Source organism: Lonchura striata, chromosome 3 (genome assembly GCF_050655825.1).
Source record: "Lonchura striata isolate lonStrDom1 chromosome 3, ASM5065582v1, whole genome shotgun sequence".
Classification (NCBI taxonomy): Eukaryota; Metazoa; Chordata; class Aves; order Passeriformes; family Estrildidae; genus Lonchura; species Lonchura striata.
In genome coordinates, this window is record NC_140705.1 from 99,537,115 (window position 1) to 99,554,417 (window position 17,303).

The 17,303-nt window shown below is 37.2% G+C and overlaps 1 protein-coding gene across 2 annotated transcripts in view; it reads left to right on the top strand.

Moving 5' to 3' along the window:
• The first annotated feature begins 513 nt into the window (after positions 1–513).
• Positions 514–17,303, top strand: part of LRPPRC (leucine rich pentatricopeptide repeat containing) — an 85,441-nt gene continuing 68,651 nt past the window's right edge. The window contains exons 1-8 of one of the 2 annotated variants that reach the window (XM_021526451.3): positions 514–725; positions 10,780–10,991; positions 13,179–13,301; positions 13,998–14,119; positions 14,209–14,267; positions 14,837–14,923; positions 15,412–15,538; positions 16,566–16,710. In XM_021526451.3, coding sequence (XP_021382126.2) covers positions 535–725; positions 10,780–10,991; positions 13,179–13,301; positions 13,998–14,119; positions 14,209–14,267; positions 14,837–14,923; positions 15,412–15,538; positions 16,566–16,710 — 1,066 coding nt within the window. In that variant the 5' untranslated portion in view covers positions 514–534. The remainder of the gene's footprint in view (positions 726–10,779; positions 10,992–13,178; positions 13,302–13,997; positions 14,120–14,208; positions 14,268–14,836; positions 14,924–15,411; positions 15,539–16,565; positions 16,711–17,303) is intronic. The other variant, XM_021526450.3, reaches the window with a different exon arrangement.

Genomic DNA, 17,303 nt, shown 5'->3' on the forward strand with positions numbered 1-17,303 from the left:
ACTATTCAGTTTAATGAAGTTCTTCCCTCTGCCCGTCACTCCCAGGCGATGATAAGATTTCGGAAATAAGATCGGATGTGACTTCGATGATAAGATCGGAAAGGCTGATAGCGACCAGCAGCTTTCCCAACCCAGCTCCCCGTGGCTTCCCTGGAGCACACGCCGCCCCGTTACGCTTTCGGCAGGGTCTGGAAACCCTCAGGGGCAGCGAAGAAGCGACGGGCACCGCCAGGCTGCAGAGAAGCAGCACTCGGGTGGGCAGAGCGGGAGGGCCGGGGGGCAGGGCCAGCAGATCCTACGGCCGGGCACGGGAGAACTCCCAGGAATGCCCGCCCGGCGGGAGCCGCACGGCGCTTCCCGCCGCCGGCCCGCGCGCCCGCCCTCCGCCGGCGCCGCTCCCGGTTGGCTGCCGGGCGGCCCAACCCGCGCCTGCGTGAACGGCCCATCGGCGGCGCGGGGTGGAAATAGGCAGCGCTGGCAGCTGAGCGGGCGCTTTCCGAGGCCGGGCTCAGCGCCTTCCCCCCCCCGAGAGGAATGGTTCGCCCCCGTCACGTGGGGCCGGCGGCGGCGCAGCGCCGGCGCGCGGCTCACGTGCTGCGGGCGGTCATGGCCGCGCTGCTGAGCTCCGCCGGGCGCCTCCGGGCGCTGCGCCCGCGCCTCCCGCCGCTGCTCCCGCCGCTCCTCCGCCCGCCCGCCGCCACCGCCCCGCCGCCCGGCCCCGCCAGGTGAGACCCCGCACCGCCGCGCTGCCTGGTAGGGCTGGCGGGGCCGGCTGAGCTGCGCTCCCCACGCCCAAGGGCACTGCCGGCCATGCCGCCGGGCCCTGCGGCGCCGCCCGCTGTGGCAGCCCCGGGCGCTCCGAGGCAGCGCTCGCCTCAGGCGGGCCCGGCGGCCTCACCGCGTGTGCGCGGCCTCGGGGTGAGGCGGGGCCCAGGCCGCGCGGGAGCCCCGCTGCCCTCAGGCTGGGCGGCCTGGGCTGCCCGCGCCTCCGCCAGGCTGGGCTCAGAGCACAGCCCTGACCTCCGGGGGACTCGCCGTGTACAGGGGCGTCGAGGAAGAGGGGAAGGCTGGAGGAGATCGATAGTGATGGATTGGAGTTACTGTCCCTGGAGGCGTTCAAGAAACGACTGGATGTGGCTCTTGGTGTACTGATTATAGCTGACAGGGTGGTGATCGGTCAGGTCGGAGTCGATGATCTTGGAGGTCTTTCGCCACCTAAATGAGTCGGTGATTGTGTGACTGACTCTGGGTGCCTGCACAGGTGGAATCTGGGCTTTTTCTTCGTGCCCTCAGCCTCTGCTGTGTCTCCTGTGAGGAGGCACAGCTAAATTTCTTTGCCATGTTTTGCCTCCCTTCTGTCACGCAGGTAGGGGGGAAAAACTCAGCCTGTCCTACCCACCTGTGTGCATCCCGGCAGTTTTGACAACACTTACGTGTGGTTGGTGCCCTGCAGGAAGTTTAGAGACTCAAACGTTAATTAGCACAACTTCAGGCACATAACAGATTTATGAGCTGATGTAGGGCTTAATGCTACCCAAGTTGTTCTGTTTCTTGTGTCATGCTATATCTATCTATATTTATTGCTTCCTTTAAGTCACTGTAGCTTAATTCCTAGTAGAAAACCATAACAGTTTTCTGCCACTCTAAACAGATAAATATGTTCAGTGAGTTGCAGAGCTCCTTCACAAGAAGGGATGGGAAAAGACAAGAATCGGAAGTGGAGCCCTCCTAGAGGGAAGTCTCACTCTCAAAATAGGGACATTGTTGCTAATTTCCCTACTTTTAGTGCTTATTAGTCTTTGGGGCTGTTTTATTGATAGCCTAGCCAAAATCTTACTTAAAAAAATAGTTTTCTGTGCTCTTTAATATTTTGAAGTGTATCAGACACCAACAAATGCTAAAGTTGGTGTGAAGGATGGAGTAGACCAGTTTGGGAAGGACCAGGAATCAGGGCTATCTGGTTTATAGTTGGCAACAGAACCACACATTTACTTATTTACAAATTATCAATAAACATTTCTTCTTTGTAGCAACTAATTTTTGTTCTACTCAACTGGTAGCTTATTTCTCTAAATTAATTTGTTGCGAGAAATAATATTCACTGAAATTAATGTGTGATTTGGTGAAGGACTGTTTTTATAACCTGGAACTCCATTTCTAGAAAGAACTTTAGAAGTGCTTTATGTGATGATATTTTTTTCTTACAGCTGAGGGTTGTTTCTCTCCCAGTACTTTTTTTCTCACACAAAATTATACTTAAATTCAGATAAACTTAATTTCAGATATAAATTAAGTGTAAATTATACTTAATTTCCCTCCCAGTACTTTTTTCTTACACAAAATTATACTTAATTTCAGTGGGATAGTTCAGTGATCATGCTGAAAACTCTTTTGATACTTTTTGTACATTCCTCTTTTCCAGTAATTTCATTCCTAAAATAAATTTTCACTTAAAATTTCCCTGTGTGTTTAGGCATCCTAGTGCACAAGTGGTGATACAGAGTCAAAGTATAAAGCAAAGGTAATACAAACTGAAATTTCATGTATTAAGCATATAATCTAAATTAATTTTTTTACCTTAAGTAACTATTTTTTGGAACTGGACCTCCTTTGAAGAACTAGAACTATGGACAACATTTGGGCTTACTGTGTTCAGGTCTCAAGATTATTTTGAGAATGAAATAAAGTCTGTTTGGAATAGTAGGGAAAGACACTCAGTTTTAAGATTAAATAAATAAACAGGAATAATCTAGCATTTTGCAAGAAAGTTGTGTAAATAACTATTATGTTCAATGCTAGAGTAACTATACCAAGCACATGGAAATATAAAGTCAGTTCAGAGGCAAGTCTGTGACTATCATTGCAATAATGGTTACAGAAAAGTTGCAAATCTGTGAACTTTGGAGATGTGAAAGCAAGCATCACATTCAAGCCAAGGTTTTTTCAAAGCATTGCTTTGATTTTTAATCTAAACTTCTTTGAAAAATGAGTTAGAATAGTAGATGCAATCCTAATGCTTAAGGATTTCATAGCAAGTCAGATTTAAGACAAATTTACTCTTTCACTTGACCACCTCTGCTATGAAATGTGAAATAAATTGAGCTACCTAGTCACTCTCCTGCTATGCAGTTTCATTGAAGATAAACTTCAGCAGACCAATACAACAAACTTCAGATCTACAGGGGCAGACTTCAGCAGTGCGCTGATTTACGTGGTACAAATAGTTTACTGGAACTTACAGAAGCTTTACTAGGGGAAAAAAAGCTTGAATTTGCTGTTAGTATCCGACTGTCAAGAATAGTGTAGCAAACCTCTCCACTGACAAGTGTTTGGAGTGGATTTTTGAGTTAACATCAGGATATTTTGGGGCACTTTATCCTATGTACCGTAGGTGATGATGCTGTGATTTGATGTTGCAGCTTTCTGCTGTGGGAAAGTTAGTGCTCAGAAATAGGGTCTTGGCTCCATTCTTCTGACACCCTCCTGTTGCTGACCACCTTGTCTGGCTCTAAATCAGGGAAGGAGAACAGTTAAGCTCCTAAAGCACATAGATCATGGAAGTATAGCTGAAGATGAAAATCAAGGAGAATCAATACAATAACAAAACTAAATCAAGCTAGCAAACCTGCTCCTGTTTGGGCTCTACTCTGTGCAGGCCCAAAGGTCCTGCCAGGGCCTTGCTCCTTCATGAGCTTGTCTCTGTTTTCAAAACTGAACTTGGCATAAATCCAAAAGACAGCCCCATACATGCTGCTTTGAAGAAAATTAACTCTACCCCAGGCAAAACCAGCACAGAAGGTGTTTGGAAGAGCTCTTTGCTTTTTGATCCATTTTGCTGTTTCAAGTATGTTGGTAAGATGGGAGAGTGAATATCCTTTTAAAAAAGGTTTCAGACTGGGGGGGGGATGGATTTGATTAAGTCATAAATTAAACACCTAAATGATTCATGGCTTAGTGAATGGTGCATCTTAATTTTCAATTTTTTTAGATTAGTTGGAAACAAGTTCTTTTTTGCTATTCACTATCATACTCAGCAATCCATTACCAATGGACAGAAATGTATGCTTAATGAAAGCATAGAACTGAATGCTTAATTACATAGCAAAATAATAGAAGGAAGGGTCTTCAAATGCAGAGGAGGCATAGAGTAGACTTGCTTTTCATAATACTTTGTTGTAATAAAGTTGCACAAGCTGTGCTGTTGTAGTTAAGTGTTTTAGTGATGGATATAAAATACCTAGATACTTCCCAAGAAATCACAGAATCTTAGAGGTGTTAAGGTTCTAAAAGATCTCTAAGATTGAGTCCAACAGTTGACTGATGCTGCCAACTTCACCACTAGGCCGTGTCCCCAGGTACCTCACCTACCTGTCTTTTGAGCACTGCCAGGGAAGGTGACTGACAGTTTCCTGGTCAGCCTGTTCCAGTGCTTGACACCCTTTTCAGTGATGAGTTTTTTCCTAAGATCCTAAGTGTAGTACAAAGCAAAGATTTTCTCTTTTACTTCTTGTAAATCACTTAGGGAATTTTTTAGATATACTCTGAGAAACACTAAGTTCGTCAGTGTATATGGAAAGACATGAATTTTTCTGTCTGGTAAGATCCTGCTGTATCTTATTGAAACAGCTGTATGGTGGCCTTTTTGTATAGTTGATCATGGTTAACAGTACAAATACTATTTTAACAGTGGTGTGAATCATGCTGGGATCTCAGGTGGTAAATTTAGTGTTATGTTTACTGAATTTAGTGTTAGATCTGGAGTGCTTTTATGTACACTAATGAATTCTAACTCACTTAAGTTTGCCATTATTCTGCTTTGAACATGACTTCATTTTGAGAACTATTTAATGCAGTTTTTGCCTATTTAGTTTAGAAAGAAAATATTCAATACTTTCTGTATAAAAAGCGGAGCAACTACCTTATTGTGGCTCTGATAAAGGGAGGCAAATGTCTAATATTTTAGATATTGTGGCTCTGATAAAGGGAGGCAAATGTCTAATATGAATAAACCTGTGGTTATCTTCATATATTTATACAAATATATAAATAATGTATTAATAAATATATAGCTGAATATGTAAATATATATTTTTTAATGTTTGAAATCGGTCAAATTTTACAGAAAGTAACTGTTCTGCTGCTGTGAGGGGAAAACATGAACTTCACCTACTTTTTGAATTTTGGGAAATATGGGACTTTTTTATTCAGGCTGGTGTGTAAGGTATGTTCCTATAGGAAATTAAAGGCATTGCCTTAAGTCTGCTCTAGCAATGTGGAAGACACAAGTATGTGGGTACAATACTGGGATTCCTACTTAAACCCTTGTAATCAGAAGAATTTTACTGGTTCACTTGATGTAAATTTCTCCATGCACACTTCATCTCTACATCAGTCTGTGAGTTTATCTTAAGCTGCTTTCCCAATGTTTTAACCTAAACTGGAGGTGGAGTTACCACTTGTTTTGGGATTACAAATGCACAGTTAAACTTTTCTGTGTAGGTAAGGGTTGCAGTTGTACAGACAAAGCTGAGAATGGTGTAAAGGCTGCAGTATCTGAAGGCTGCTTCTAATTTTGTGATTGTGGGAGTTGGAGAGAGATGGCTTTATAGTGCTCAGTATATCCTTTTGAGCTTCTCCCAGTTCTGAAGTGTAGTAGAGAGAAATTACATGTTTTCGGGAAGAACCAGATTGCTCATTCAAACAGATCTGAAATTTAATGTGCAGCTTTATTTACTTTGCAAGCTTTATATGCTTGCAAATAAAGTGTTTCACATAGAGAAACTCATAAAATGCCATTTGGAGGTAATAGATGAAAGTAAATACTTTCATTGCAGCTCTTAGGGAAGTATGTGTTTTGTTGTGTAGCATAGCACTTAAGTCTGAAAAAAGTGAATTAAAATAATTGGGAAAATAAGATTACATCATAAAACTGTGTAATCAAACATCTAGTATTGAGGCAGTATCAGAAATATCAAGGTCATGCATAATAATTTTTTCCCCATTCCTAATCTTATTTTAGAAGCTTCCAAATGAGAAAGCTTGACTGAAGTATCCTATTCAAATATTTCATTACAATTAATATTACAACCATTAGTATTGGTTCCTGATGGATCAGTTGCTTCTGTGTTTGGAGAGTGGGATGGGATAGATGAGTCCTTTTGGTCTTTCATAGCTGTTTTTCTTTTTTCCTGAATAAGCACACTATGATGAAGAGATCATTATCTGTATTTTAGCTATGTTCCTGTGTTAGGGGCTTAGATTTGAAGTCTTTTTGCTGTGGGACATTTCATGCTTAGCAGTGCCTCATTTTCAGTACCCTCTGGGCTGCACTGCTTAGCCAGTTGTAGCCTATCTTAAATTCCTGCATTTATGTTTTGTCCAAAACATACAACTTCTTGTGTTCTGTATTGAAGCTATTATTGCACATGGATTGTGCCAGTCGTTTCCTAGTTGGGTCAGGAGATAATTTCACTTGGACTCCCCCACAGTATTCCCAGTTCTGCAATGAACCACATTTTAATTTTGTATACATATTTAAAATTTTTGTTTACACAACGACTGGACCCATATTTTGCAACTAGAAGTACATTCTGTCTCCTTGTTTTGCATATGAGCAGTTGTCAGGTAAAGTGGTGCCAAAAGCCTGTACATCAATCTGTATTTTTTTGTTAGGCTTCTGTTTTTCCCGCAGCTTCCATGGATTTTTCAGAGTAAATCCAAAGGACTGGAGTTTGAGTAAGATCCACTAATTTGCCTTCAGTATATCTTAATGTTTTCAGGAATTATTTGAGTCATCCTTCCATATTCTCACCTACACCTCCATCTCCTTGCTAAAATTAGTAATGATAGTTAAAATTTACAGATGGTTGCAATTAACATTTCTTGAAAGCCAAACAGTGTATGAGCTGTCATTTTTTCCCTGGGAAGAGGTAATTTCTAAAATCATCTTTATTAAATTTAGCAACCTTTCTGGCTGCCTTTTTAGGCCACTTCCTGACAGAAATGGTTGATGTGGCCTTCTTGATTTTTATCCTTCCTTTTTTTTTCTATTTGCCTTAATTGTATATTTTTTTTCAACTTCTGAAAATTAAAGATTCCTGATGCATGGATAACTGCCTCATTTTGTTAGCTTCTTTTTGTGTTTCATAGGGAGGCTGTCTACTGTGTTCTGCCGTTTGCCTGGGTGCCTGAAATCAAACCTAATGCTGTGTCCCTTGATTTGTTAAGTTTGTATCTTTCTTTGGAAGCTCACTTTATGGTCTGCTCAATCTTTCAACTTATAAAATAGTGAGCTCTTTTTTGGTCTTTTTGTTTATTCAAATTTCATTTTGAGTTCTTCATTGATTTGTAATGCTACATACCAGAATCAAACCAGTAGATGCTGCAGCTTCATCCAGCTTTTGAAGCCACAGTTATTTTTAACAAATTCTTATTATGGGATTAGCTTAACATTACACAGTACCTTAGTGCTAAAGGTGTAATTCATTCAAATGCTGAACACCTACATATGGTGAAGTACACCTGAGTGTACCTTATCTGAACTTATTTCAGATTGATGATGATAGTTTAGGTGGATTCCAATGAAAGTTTGAGTTCCTCAGGTTGTTTTATCATCTCATACTGTTGTCACTTGTTTGTATCAAAATGAAACTCAGACTCCCATATTGCTATTCCTTAAAATGTCTTATAAATTAACAGAGGCAGCAGTACCTTCTTTGGTAATATTGGGGGGGGGTGTAAATAGAAATGTTCAATTCTGCTCACCTTTCAGAAGGTGAAGTTACTGTATAAAAATAACACTTTCATATTAATGTGTAGTGTTTTGCAGTGTGCAGCTGTAGCAGTTGAAATTTACCTTATAAGTTATAAATAGTGTCCTGCTAAATGCTAAGTAGGAGAGTTTAGTAGCAAATGAAACTTTAGAGTGTTCTTGTGCTCTTAACCAGCTTATTTTGAGCATGCACATAATGTTTTTATCTTTACACTTCATCTGATGGTGCCATGCAAGAGATTTAAAATATTTGTGACTTCTGACAGATGGAGACTATTACAAAGATGGGTTTCTTAAAATGGTGCACTTAAGAACTGTAGATACCAGTTTGTTTATGGTTAAAAGTGTGCTATATGTCATAAAGTACTGTTCAGTGATTTGAAAAATACTACAAAACATTAGCAGATTTTTATAGGGAAAAGAGTTTAAATTCTAATCTGAAGCACAAGAGTTGTGTCCACTTCTGCTTTGATTGTTATTGGAAATTAAAGTATAAATTTCTGTGTTGTAAATGAAGCCCTGTGTTGCTACAGCTTCCAGAGCATTTTTTTAACCTTTCTGGAAGTATTCTGAAAACTTTCAAGTAGCTCTTTTAATGGGCATATAAGAGTGAATCATACAATTTTCTTTTTTAATTTATATCTTTAAGAAAAAGATAAATAACTTGCAGTCATTACTTTCATTCTTCTAGTTATCCACTGGCTCAAAGTTGAGTATTGCTATTTATGTGTTATAAGGAGTTATTTATGTTCTAGGTATCTCACTTGTTTGTTAAATCCTGGAAGAGTTAAAATTTACTGTCTTACTGTTGTTCTTACCTTGTGTTACTGGATTTTGTGCTAATTAGTCTGATGACTTCTCTTTTCCAAAAGTATCCTGTGTCTGGTTATAGAAGGCAATAGAAGAAGAAGAGAAAAAGGAGGGAAAATTACACCCTTGGGAATACTTTTAGTGAGACATGGCATTACTAGTAGCAACAAAAAAATTTGTTAATCTGGCAAGGTGCTTACCATGAAAAGTAGGGTTTCAGAGCTTTTTTCCTTTTATGTTTTTATTTCTAATTTTGTTTGGTTGGTTTTATTTCTGTTTTATTTCTCTGATATTAGGTACTTTTTCTTTCTTAATTTCTTTTTATTCCTGGTTAATTCTGGTGGGTTGTGGACATTGTGAGCTGTTTCCACTCTAACCTGATGGAACAGTAATTTTACTTTTTTGTAGAAGTGGATAAATTGGTATTGTGCTCAGTTACTGAGTGAAATAAACTCACAGAGGGATCTGAATAGTGTGAGAGCTAGCCCAAAGGTATTAGTGGGAACTTGCATCTATCAGGAATTGGAATTGAGAGTGAAGGAGGGGATCTGTGCTTTGTCAGCCTTTCTTCCTTATCTTTTCCCTAGTGAAATACAATGCAGATAGTTAGCTGGGCTCTGGAATATTCTTCATGAGGAAACTTTAGAAGATAAGGCAATGTAAAAATCATGTTCTTAAAAAAGATAATGCCAAAAAGTGATGTTCTTCATTATTGAAGGAATTTTTAAAAATCAAGTATAATCTATGAAACTGTTGTCTTGGCTCTATTAGGAAAGAGATTCTGCCTCAGGCTACTAAAATTTATGGCCTGCTGAATTACCAAATCAAGATTTCAAACAGCAAGGAAAAAGTTGGTCTTTTGGGCTACTTTCTGCTCATAAGAGGCAACCACATGGTAAACCACCAGTCTGTATTTTGTACCCCAGTGATGATTTCTCTGCCATTTAGCAGCTTGCTGCCAGTGCTTCTGAAACATGGAATTGCCACCAGCAAGCTTTTCTCCTCCACTGGACTTGTCTACTTGGGTCTTCAGCTATGACTGTTGAGTGAGAAACCAGCCAGCAGATAGACTAGTGTAAAAGCTTCTGGGGCAGGAAATTATTTTGTAGAGAATGTCATCACTCTTGGCTTTTAGGCTGCCATTTCACAAAATTTGGAGCCATTACTCTATAGTAATGGAGCACCTGTAACAGCAGGCAGTAAAAACTTGGGGTTTTGGGTTTTTTTTTTAACTAGTTTAGAAAGCTTACAAAAATTTAGCTGAAGAGTTGTTTAAAGAGCTAGAGATGAGGGAGGGCAATTTCAGAAATTGCTGAATCTTGTTTTTTGCCACCCAGAAATTACCTTTTTTTTGTATTGGATTCTGGTGGAGAATCATCTGGTTTATTTTATGCAGTTGTAAGCACAGTTGAGAACAGACTTCTTGAAATGCTTGTATGTAATGATAATTTCACCTGCACAGGCTGTTCATAACCCTTTGTGTGGCACATACTCAATTTTTTTATTCTTATGTATATTAACTTGTTCTTTTATAAACTAAAAGGCAAACTTTTTTATTTTTTTTGCTGGAAATGAGAACACTTTCTCATTCAGCTTCTTGTTGCCATATTTTATTTTGAGAAAATAAATGTTTAAACAAATGTGCTGTTGATGTCTGGTTTACATGGCAGAATGGGTGGGGGCTTCATGCTGGTTACTGTCAATTCTGTAAAATGTGGAACGATCCTGTTGGTGTTCAAACCATGGCTGTCTAACACACTAACCTCTGCATTAGTTCTTGGGCATTTTAATTGAGGAAGGTATGATTTGCTGCCTTGATTTAGTGTCTGTAACTGCTCTTGAGATTTTTCAAAACCTTGTGAAAGCTTTAGTGAGTAGCTGTAATGGGACAATAGACTTTTATAGCACTTGGATGACGTAAAGGTTTTATTTTTGTGGGAATATTATTTGAACCATTCGTGAGGTGAAACTAACTGAGATTTCAGAGAAATTTGTCACTGTGACTAAATGTATGACTGACTTCTTAAGTAAAAAAGACACTGAAATGAATAACTTGTATTTGTTTATTTTAAAATGGAATGTTTTTGAGACTGTTCATCAGCAAGCAGTGCATTATCGTTTTGATATTATGTGACTAGTCTAGATCCAAAATGACTCACAGTAATGTAATTTTATATTTTTGTTTGTTTCTGTTCAAGCAGAAACATTATGAGCCAAATAAGGTTCCTTACACTTGCACCTCAAGAGGAAGGAAGGAAGGAAGTTAAAGAAGAACCAGTTGCAGAAGTGCGAACCAGACGGACCTGGCAGTTTGACTGGGCATTAAATAAAGTGGATAACTCTGTCAGAAAAACTGGCCGCATCCCTAAAACTCTTCTGCTAAAAATCTTCCAAGAAATAAGCAAAGCAGGTAAGTTGCTTCCAATTAAAACAAAATAAAGCTATATTTCAGGCTGCTGTTTAACCAAGAAAATTGAGTGTTGTTCTGATCTGTATTTTGTCTTTGAGTGTTGTTTGATCTGCTGTGTATGTTGATGGACAGGCTTTAAATGGTTTAGAAATATTATTTTACTTTGAATGCTCATGTTAATTTTTCAAGGTTGTTTTTTTTTTTGTTTTTAAGAATTTATAAGTCTTATAAAAGTGTACTTTTAAGGTATTTTTTATTGTCTTGCTTATTGTCAGTTTTTAATCTGGTAATGCACTTTCCTCATGTAACTGTATTTTGCTGTCTGAACAGGGATCATATGTGTCTCCTTTGCAATGTGTATTTTTGAAGTGTCTGTAATGAATCATACTGTCCCTTAATCTGTCATTTGTTTTAAAATGTGAATCTCCAGCAGGGAAATGTAGATCCACAAGTTTGCATGTTCCCAGGTGTTTATTCATTATAAGAAAGCTAAATTTTTTTTTGAGTAAAGGAAAACCAAATAGCTGAGGCATTGTCTGTTCTGATAGATTCAATACCTCTTTGGCTATAATATGTGGACTACATCAGTATTTTGCAAACCAGCTGTCTCAATTGGTGACGTTTGGTACCAGTTAGGATGAGTCAATGGAGGTATTTAAAGAATATAGTTGCTAAGTACCACTGCCAATATTTATCAATGGCAGCATGTATTGTTTTGCTTAAGTTTTGAACTTTGCTGTGTATTGCTCTGGACTGTAAAGGCTTGTCTATCTGGCATTGTGCTTTTAAAAATTTAGCATTTTGTTTAAAGACTGAACCTTGAATTCATGCTCTTTCTGTTGAATGTAGCTTTTTCTTTTTTGCTTGGGACATCCTTTTTGATTGTAACTGCTTTGTTGTTTTTTCCATGTAAACCTGTAATTTGCAAATGTGGGTTGGCAAGAATTTTGTGTCTCTAAACCTCTCTGCAAGTAGTTTTTCATGACCTTGACTAGCTCCACAGTTTCTAACTAAGTCATCCTAACAAAAAAAAAAATCCTAATTGCTTACAGGTTAGTCCTTAGGCTTTGGAATTGTATATAAAAATAAAAGCATAGAACCTCACAAATTATTTAGCTATTAAAATAAATTGCAAATATTACCAAGTGAAAAATTTAGTCCTTCTTAATAGTGAAACTAGTTTAGCAAAAGTGTGGGAAGTTAGTGTTGATTTCTGCCTGTTTGTGTTATTTTTCCATTTCTAATTACAACACAAAAAAATACTTGAAAAAGGTGTTTGCAGTAGATCTCATGCATTTCTCCATGCTCACACTGCCAAAAGTTTTTGATTTTCTTTTCCCTTTCAAGGTACTATGAAACTGAAGATATGCTGGCATTTTCATTGCATGAAGTAATTGTGTGCAGGGATTTAAAAGCTGGTCAATTATGGATTGATGATCAAACTTGACAGCATGCTGCTTTCTAAAGAAAATCTTATTTTTATTTGAAATTGCTGGGTTTACATTTAAAGATGGATTAGAAAAAATAATTGTCTTCAGCTGATTGGGTCATCTGAGATAGATTCTGCAGTTCTGCCTTTGGCTCAGGAATAGTAGTGGAGTGCAAGAACAAGATGATTTTATAGTTAACTTTTGTGACATTTTATGACTAGTACAGAAATCAGAAAAAGCAGATAATCTTACAGTTTCCTTCACTATTCTCTAGATGTAAATTTTTTCATTTGTTATGTATTAAGCATAAGCAGAACTGGAAATGGAAGTTGACTTGTGGAAAGGTCTCTGAGTACCAGTTGTGGAATTATATTGAATTGGTATGAAGTATTTTGACTTTTTAGAAACTTATGAGAAAGTTATGTCCCTGCTATGATGAAATTATCTCAGGGTCTTGAGTTAGGAAGTTGAAAGGATTAGTTAACCTAAGTTTTTGTGTTGTCTTCTAACAATTTCTGCTCAGCTGAGCTCATTATTATACTAAATGGCTTGTTTTGTCATTAATCTTTTTAGGGTAGTGCACAGGAGTGCCATTGTTTAATCATTTGGGTATCCTGTTCATTTAAAATCTTCAGTCTTGGAGAAAATTCTATTTTATATAAAATGTTTAAATATTTCTTATCAGTCTCTAATCTTCTTTCTTATATTGAGTGCATAATTATTTATGAATAAATTTGTGGTTTTGTTCCATCTGCAGGGTGCCCAGGGAGTAACCACACCTTGCTTTTGTTACAAAGCTGTGGTGCTGTCTTGCCAGAGGTATTGTCACCTGAAAGAACAGAACTGGCCCATATGATATGGGACAAGATGAAAGAACTTGGTACGTTGTGTTTGTTAGTCCTTCTTGCAAGAGCAGCTCTGTGCTTTAGTTACTCTTTGTAATAAGAGACAATGTATTTTAAAGGTGTTTAAAATGGTGTTTAAATGTTAGGTTATACCAGGTTGTATTTACTACCAAATGAACAGTGGATTTTATTATTCAGGTGAGAGACCTGTTTCTAATTCTGGGGGTTATAGTGACATCTAGGGGTGTTAATCTAAAATTCTAAAATCTAAAGTTTTTTTTTTAGATGCTTAAATTGGACTTTTGCTTGATTTCCATTATTGAGTTTACTTTTCTGTTAGATGTTGCTTTCATATCTGGTGGGCTGAGTATTCCTAGTGCTACCAGCTATTTTATCAGATGTTTTTTATTGTGAGTAATTTATGTATAGATAATGCATAGGTGAATGCTTTTTGATAGCAACATTGCTGAATCTGTAAAATAAATACAGCTGTAGAGACTGTAGAATAGCATGCACATGAACATTGCTGTTACTGTACTCATTTTGTTTTAGCCTTTTTTAAACAAGTGAGCTGTTAAATAAACGTCTCATACTTAAAAGGTGAATAAAAGGAAGCTGTCTCCTAAGTTCATACAGAGTAAAATTGACATAAAATGAATTACCTGAGAAAGCTATGAAACTATGTTGAATTTAGAGAATTTATGTTGACTGTGGTTAAAATATTTCCTTAGGTGCTGTGTATGATACAAGCCATTACAATGCTTTGCTTAAAGTCTACCTTCAGAATGAGCACAAGTTTTCTCCAACAGAGTTCTTGGCCAGAATGGAGGAAGCTAATGTTCAGCCCAATCGAGTAGGTACCTTTTTAAAGGACCTTCATTCTTAATAGTAGTCTCCATTTATTGAATGAAAATAATAACTTTCCCATTTTGTTTTCTGTAGGTTACATACCAAAGGTTGATTGCTGCTTATTGCAATGAGGGTGACATTGAAGGAGCAAGGTATTCTTTTGCGTTTATGTTTAAAGGGGTTTCCACAGAATCTGTTTCTTGTATTCCCTACCATTGATGTTAAAACTGATTTCTGCATAATTCATAGAAATTGAGCAAAGCAAAGAAGTGTTTTATATAACTATATTTTATCCAAGCAATGAAGGGCAATTTTCTAGAGTCTGCCAAAACCTACACAAACAAAAATAAGTGATAGACCAGTTTGTTCAAATCAAGTTGTATTCACGCTGCTCAGAAATAACTTGGTTTTTGTCATTTCTGAAGCCATCATGAAAAAGTGTGAGGTTATTAAGGCTTATTGCCTTTGTAAGAAAATGGCTACTGGGAAAGGCATTTGAAAATCAAGTGGGCTAAAGAGCAAATAGTAATAATCCTGGTTGTTGTTGTTACACAGGGCTTGCTGGATATCTCTTAGCAATTTCAGCAAGGTTAAGCTGTAGCAGTGTGATTTTGAGGGGCATGAAAAAGAAGTAAAAGGAAGATAAAAATAAAAAAAATCCCCAGCCCCACCTTAGTGTCTGCATGTTCCAAAGTGGCAAATACAATTTTTTTTTTTGCAGTAAGATTCTTGGATTTATGAAGAGCAAAGATCTCCCCATCACTGAGGCAGTATTCAGTAGTCTTGTGAAAGGACATGCAAGATCAGGGTAATGTTTAGTACCTTTTATTCCTTTTGTTTACTGTTAGCTTTACTAAAATATAAAGTGATACTGTACAGAAAAAAATTACATGCTGCAGAATAGTATGATGGTTTTGAATAATAATGTGTAGAAGACTGTCTTTACATTTATGAAGCAAAAAAGCTATTTAACAAAGGAAGTAGATATTTTTCTTGTGTCTGAAAATCTTGTATTTCAAGATAAATTACTGTACTTTTGTAGTTTTTGAGAAGAAATTTGCTGCATTTAGTTCTGAACTTTATAATCTGTTAAAGTTGAAAGTGTATTTTAAGTAATACAATTATTAAAAAGATTTGCACTTTCACCTTTCAGGATTTGCTTAGTTAAAATAAGTTTCTCTAAGCTTGTTGCAGTCTTTTTTTCCAGTTCTAATTAATTTAGTGAGGAAATGCAGAAGTCGCAGTAAACATCATTATGATTAAATCTACTGAGGGTCTTGCTTTGAATTCTTTCAGAGATATGAAAAGTGCAGAAAACATCCTTTCAGTGATGAGGATGGCTGGTGTTGAACCAGGTCCAGACACGTATTTATCACTGCTGAACGTGTATGCTGAAAAGGGTGATGCTGATAGCATCAAAAAGGTATTGCAAATTTGAATTTAAATACAACTTGTTTGATCTTTTGTTTAATGTAACTTTGGAATGGTTTCTGTCTGAACAGGAGGAATAAGAAAAAATTCTCTGATTGGTTTCCTCCTGCTTGGAAGTAATTAACAATTTTTTTATTACAATTGAATAGTTGGTTAACTGAAAGCAATGTCCAAATTTCTGGAAAATACTTGTCTTTAGATAGTGGCATTTCACTCTGGAAAGATAGATTTGTCAGTGAGTGATTTAATAATTTAGGGGTTTTTTTTTAAGACAGTGCATGTGAAATATCTATGTATTTATTTATGAAAATAAAACATAAACCTTGGTTATTCTGTTCCCATTGAGCCATCCTTTGTCCATTGAAATTACAGGATATTTCCAATAAAAATGAAATTTTTTTTTGAGAATTCATACGAACAACTTAGGTATTTGTAAGGTGAAGCTTCCTTACAGCCCTTTGTGTAGCTGATTTTTTTCAAGTGTTCTCTTATTTTTTTTTTTTTACATCAAAGAAATACTCATGAAACAATGAGAAGATCAAACCGATTTTCTTAAGTTTTATTAGGAGTTTAATCAGACATAGAGGACCTAATCAAGGAAGAGGGTATTGGAAACATAATTTTCTTTTGTAACTTAAACAAATATTCATCAACCAACATTCTTCCAAACAGTGACAAAATGTCTGATTAGTCCTCCTTCCCTTTACAAAGTAATTTCTTTTGAAAGTCATCTCACAATAAGAATACTTCTGGTGTTTTCATATGTTATTAGATATTAGAAAGAAGCTATATGTAATATCCCTTTTAGGTGTCCCTTTTTCTTTTCACAGTCTAAAGGTGTTTGAGTCTCTCTTAATACTTCTTGCATATTTTTTTATCTCTACCATGTTCAATTATCTATATATGTGGAAATTAAAAAGGAAAAAAAGCTGGGTTTTTATGTTTGTTTTGATTTAAAAAGTATTGTTTTTTGAGTCACTTTGGCGTTATTTAAAGTTAAATTTCTTTTGGTTTTACAGACTCTAGAGCAGGTTGAGAATACTGAAGGGTACCTTATGGACAGGATTTTGATGCAGGTGATTTTTAGCCTTGCCAAGGCTGGATATCCGCAGCACATTGAGGATGTTAAAGGACGCATAAGATTTGAAAGGGAATTAATTCCAGGTATGTCCTTATTTCCCACAACAGGGTGGAGAGAGAGCACTTTTTTCCTTTTTTTCTCTTTTTTTTTTTTTGTTCTTTTTTTTTTTTTTTCCTTGTTTTTCCAAAAATAGGTAATTTTGATTACTGAGGAAAAGGAATATTTTTGCCATTAGTTTGTGGATTCATTTGTGTATTTGTGTGGTTTAGATTGTATTTTATAAAATCTAAATATGAAACAGCTTTAGTAATTTGCATACCAAAATTAGTCTGACATTTTAAAAAATATTTCTAAAATGCATTATGCTTTTATAAGAAAGGACTCCATGCTTGCTGCTTTCTTCTAACACCACTGTTAAGGTTCCTGTTCATGAGAGTTCTTCAAGACTGCCATAAAAAAGGCATGCTAAATACTGAGTACAGTTTTTTACTACCTACCTTTAAAGTTGCTTCTGGATCCCAGTATGTTTAATCTGATTGATAACTGTTAATTATACTTCATATTTTGGTTTTTTTTTAACGTGTCTAGAAAGTAGTTTCTTTTTTCCTTACCCTTCTGTCATGCTGCGGTGGTGATACTTCTGTAATTTTTGGCCTAGTCTTCTTATGAGAAAAGT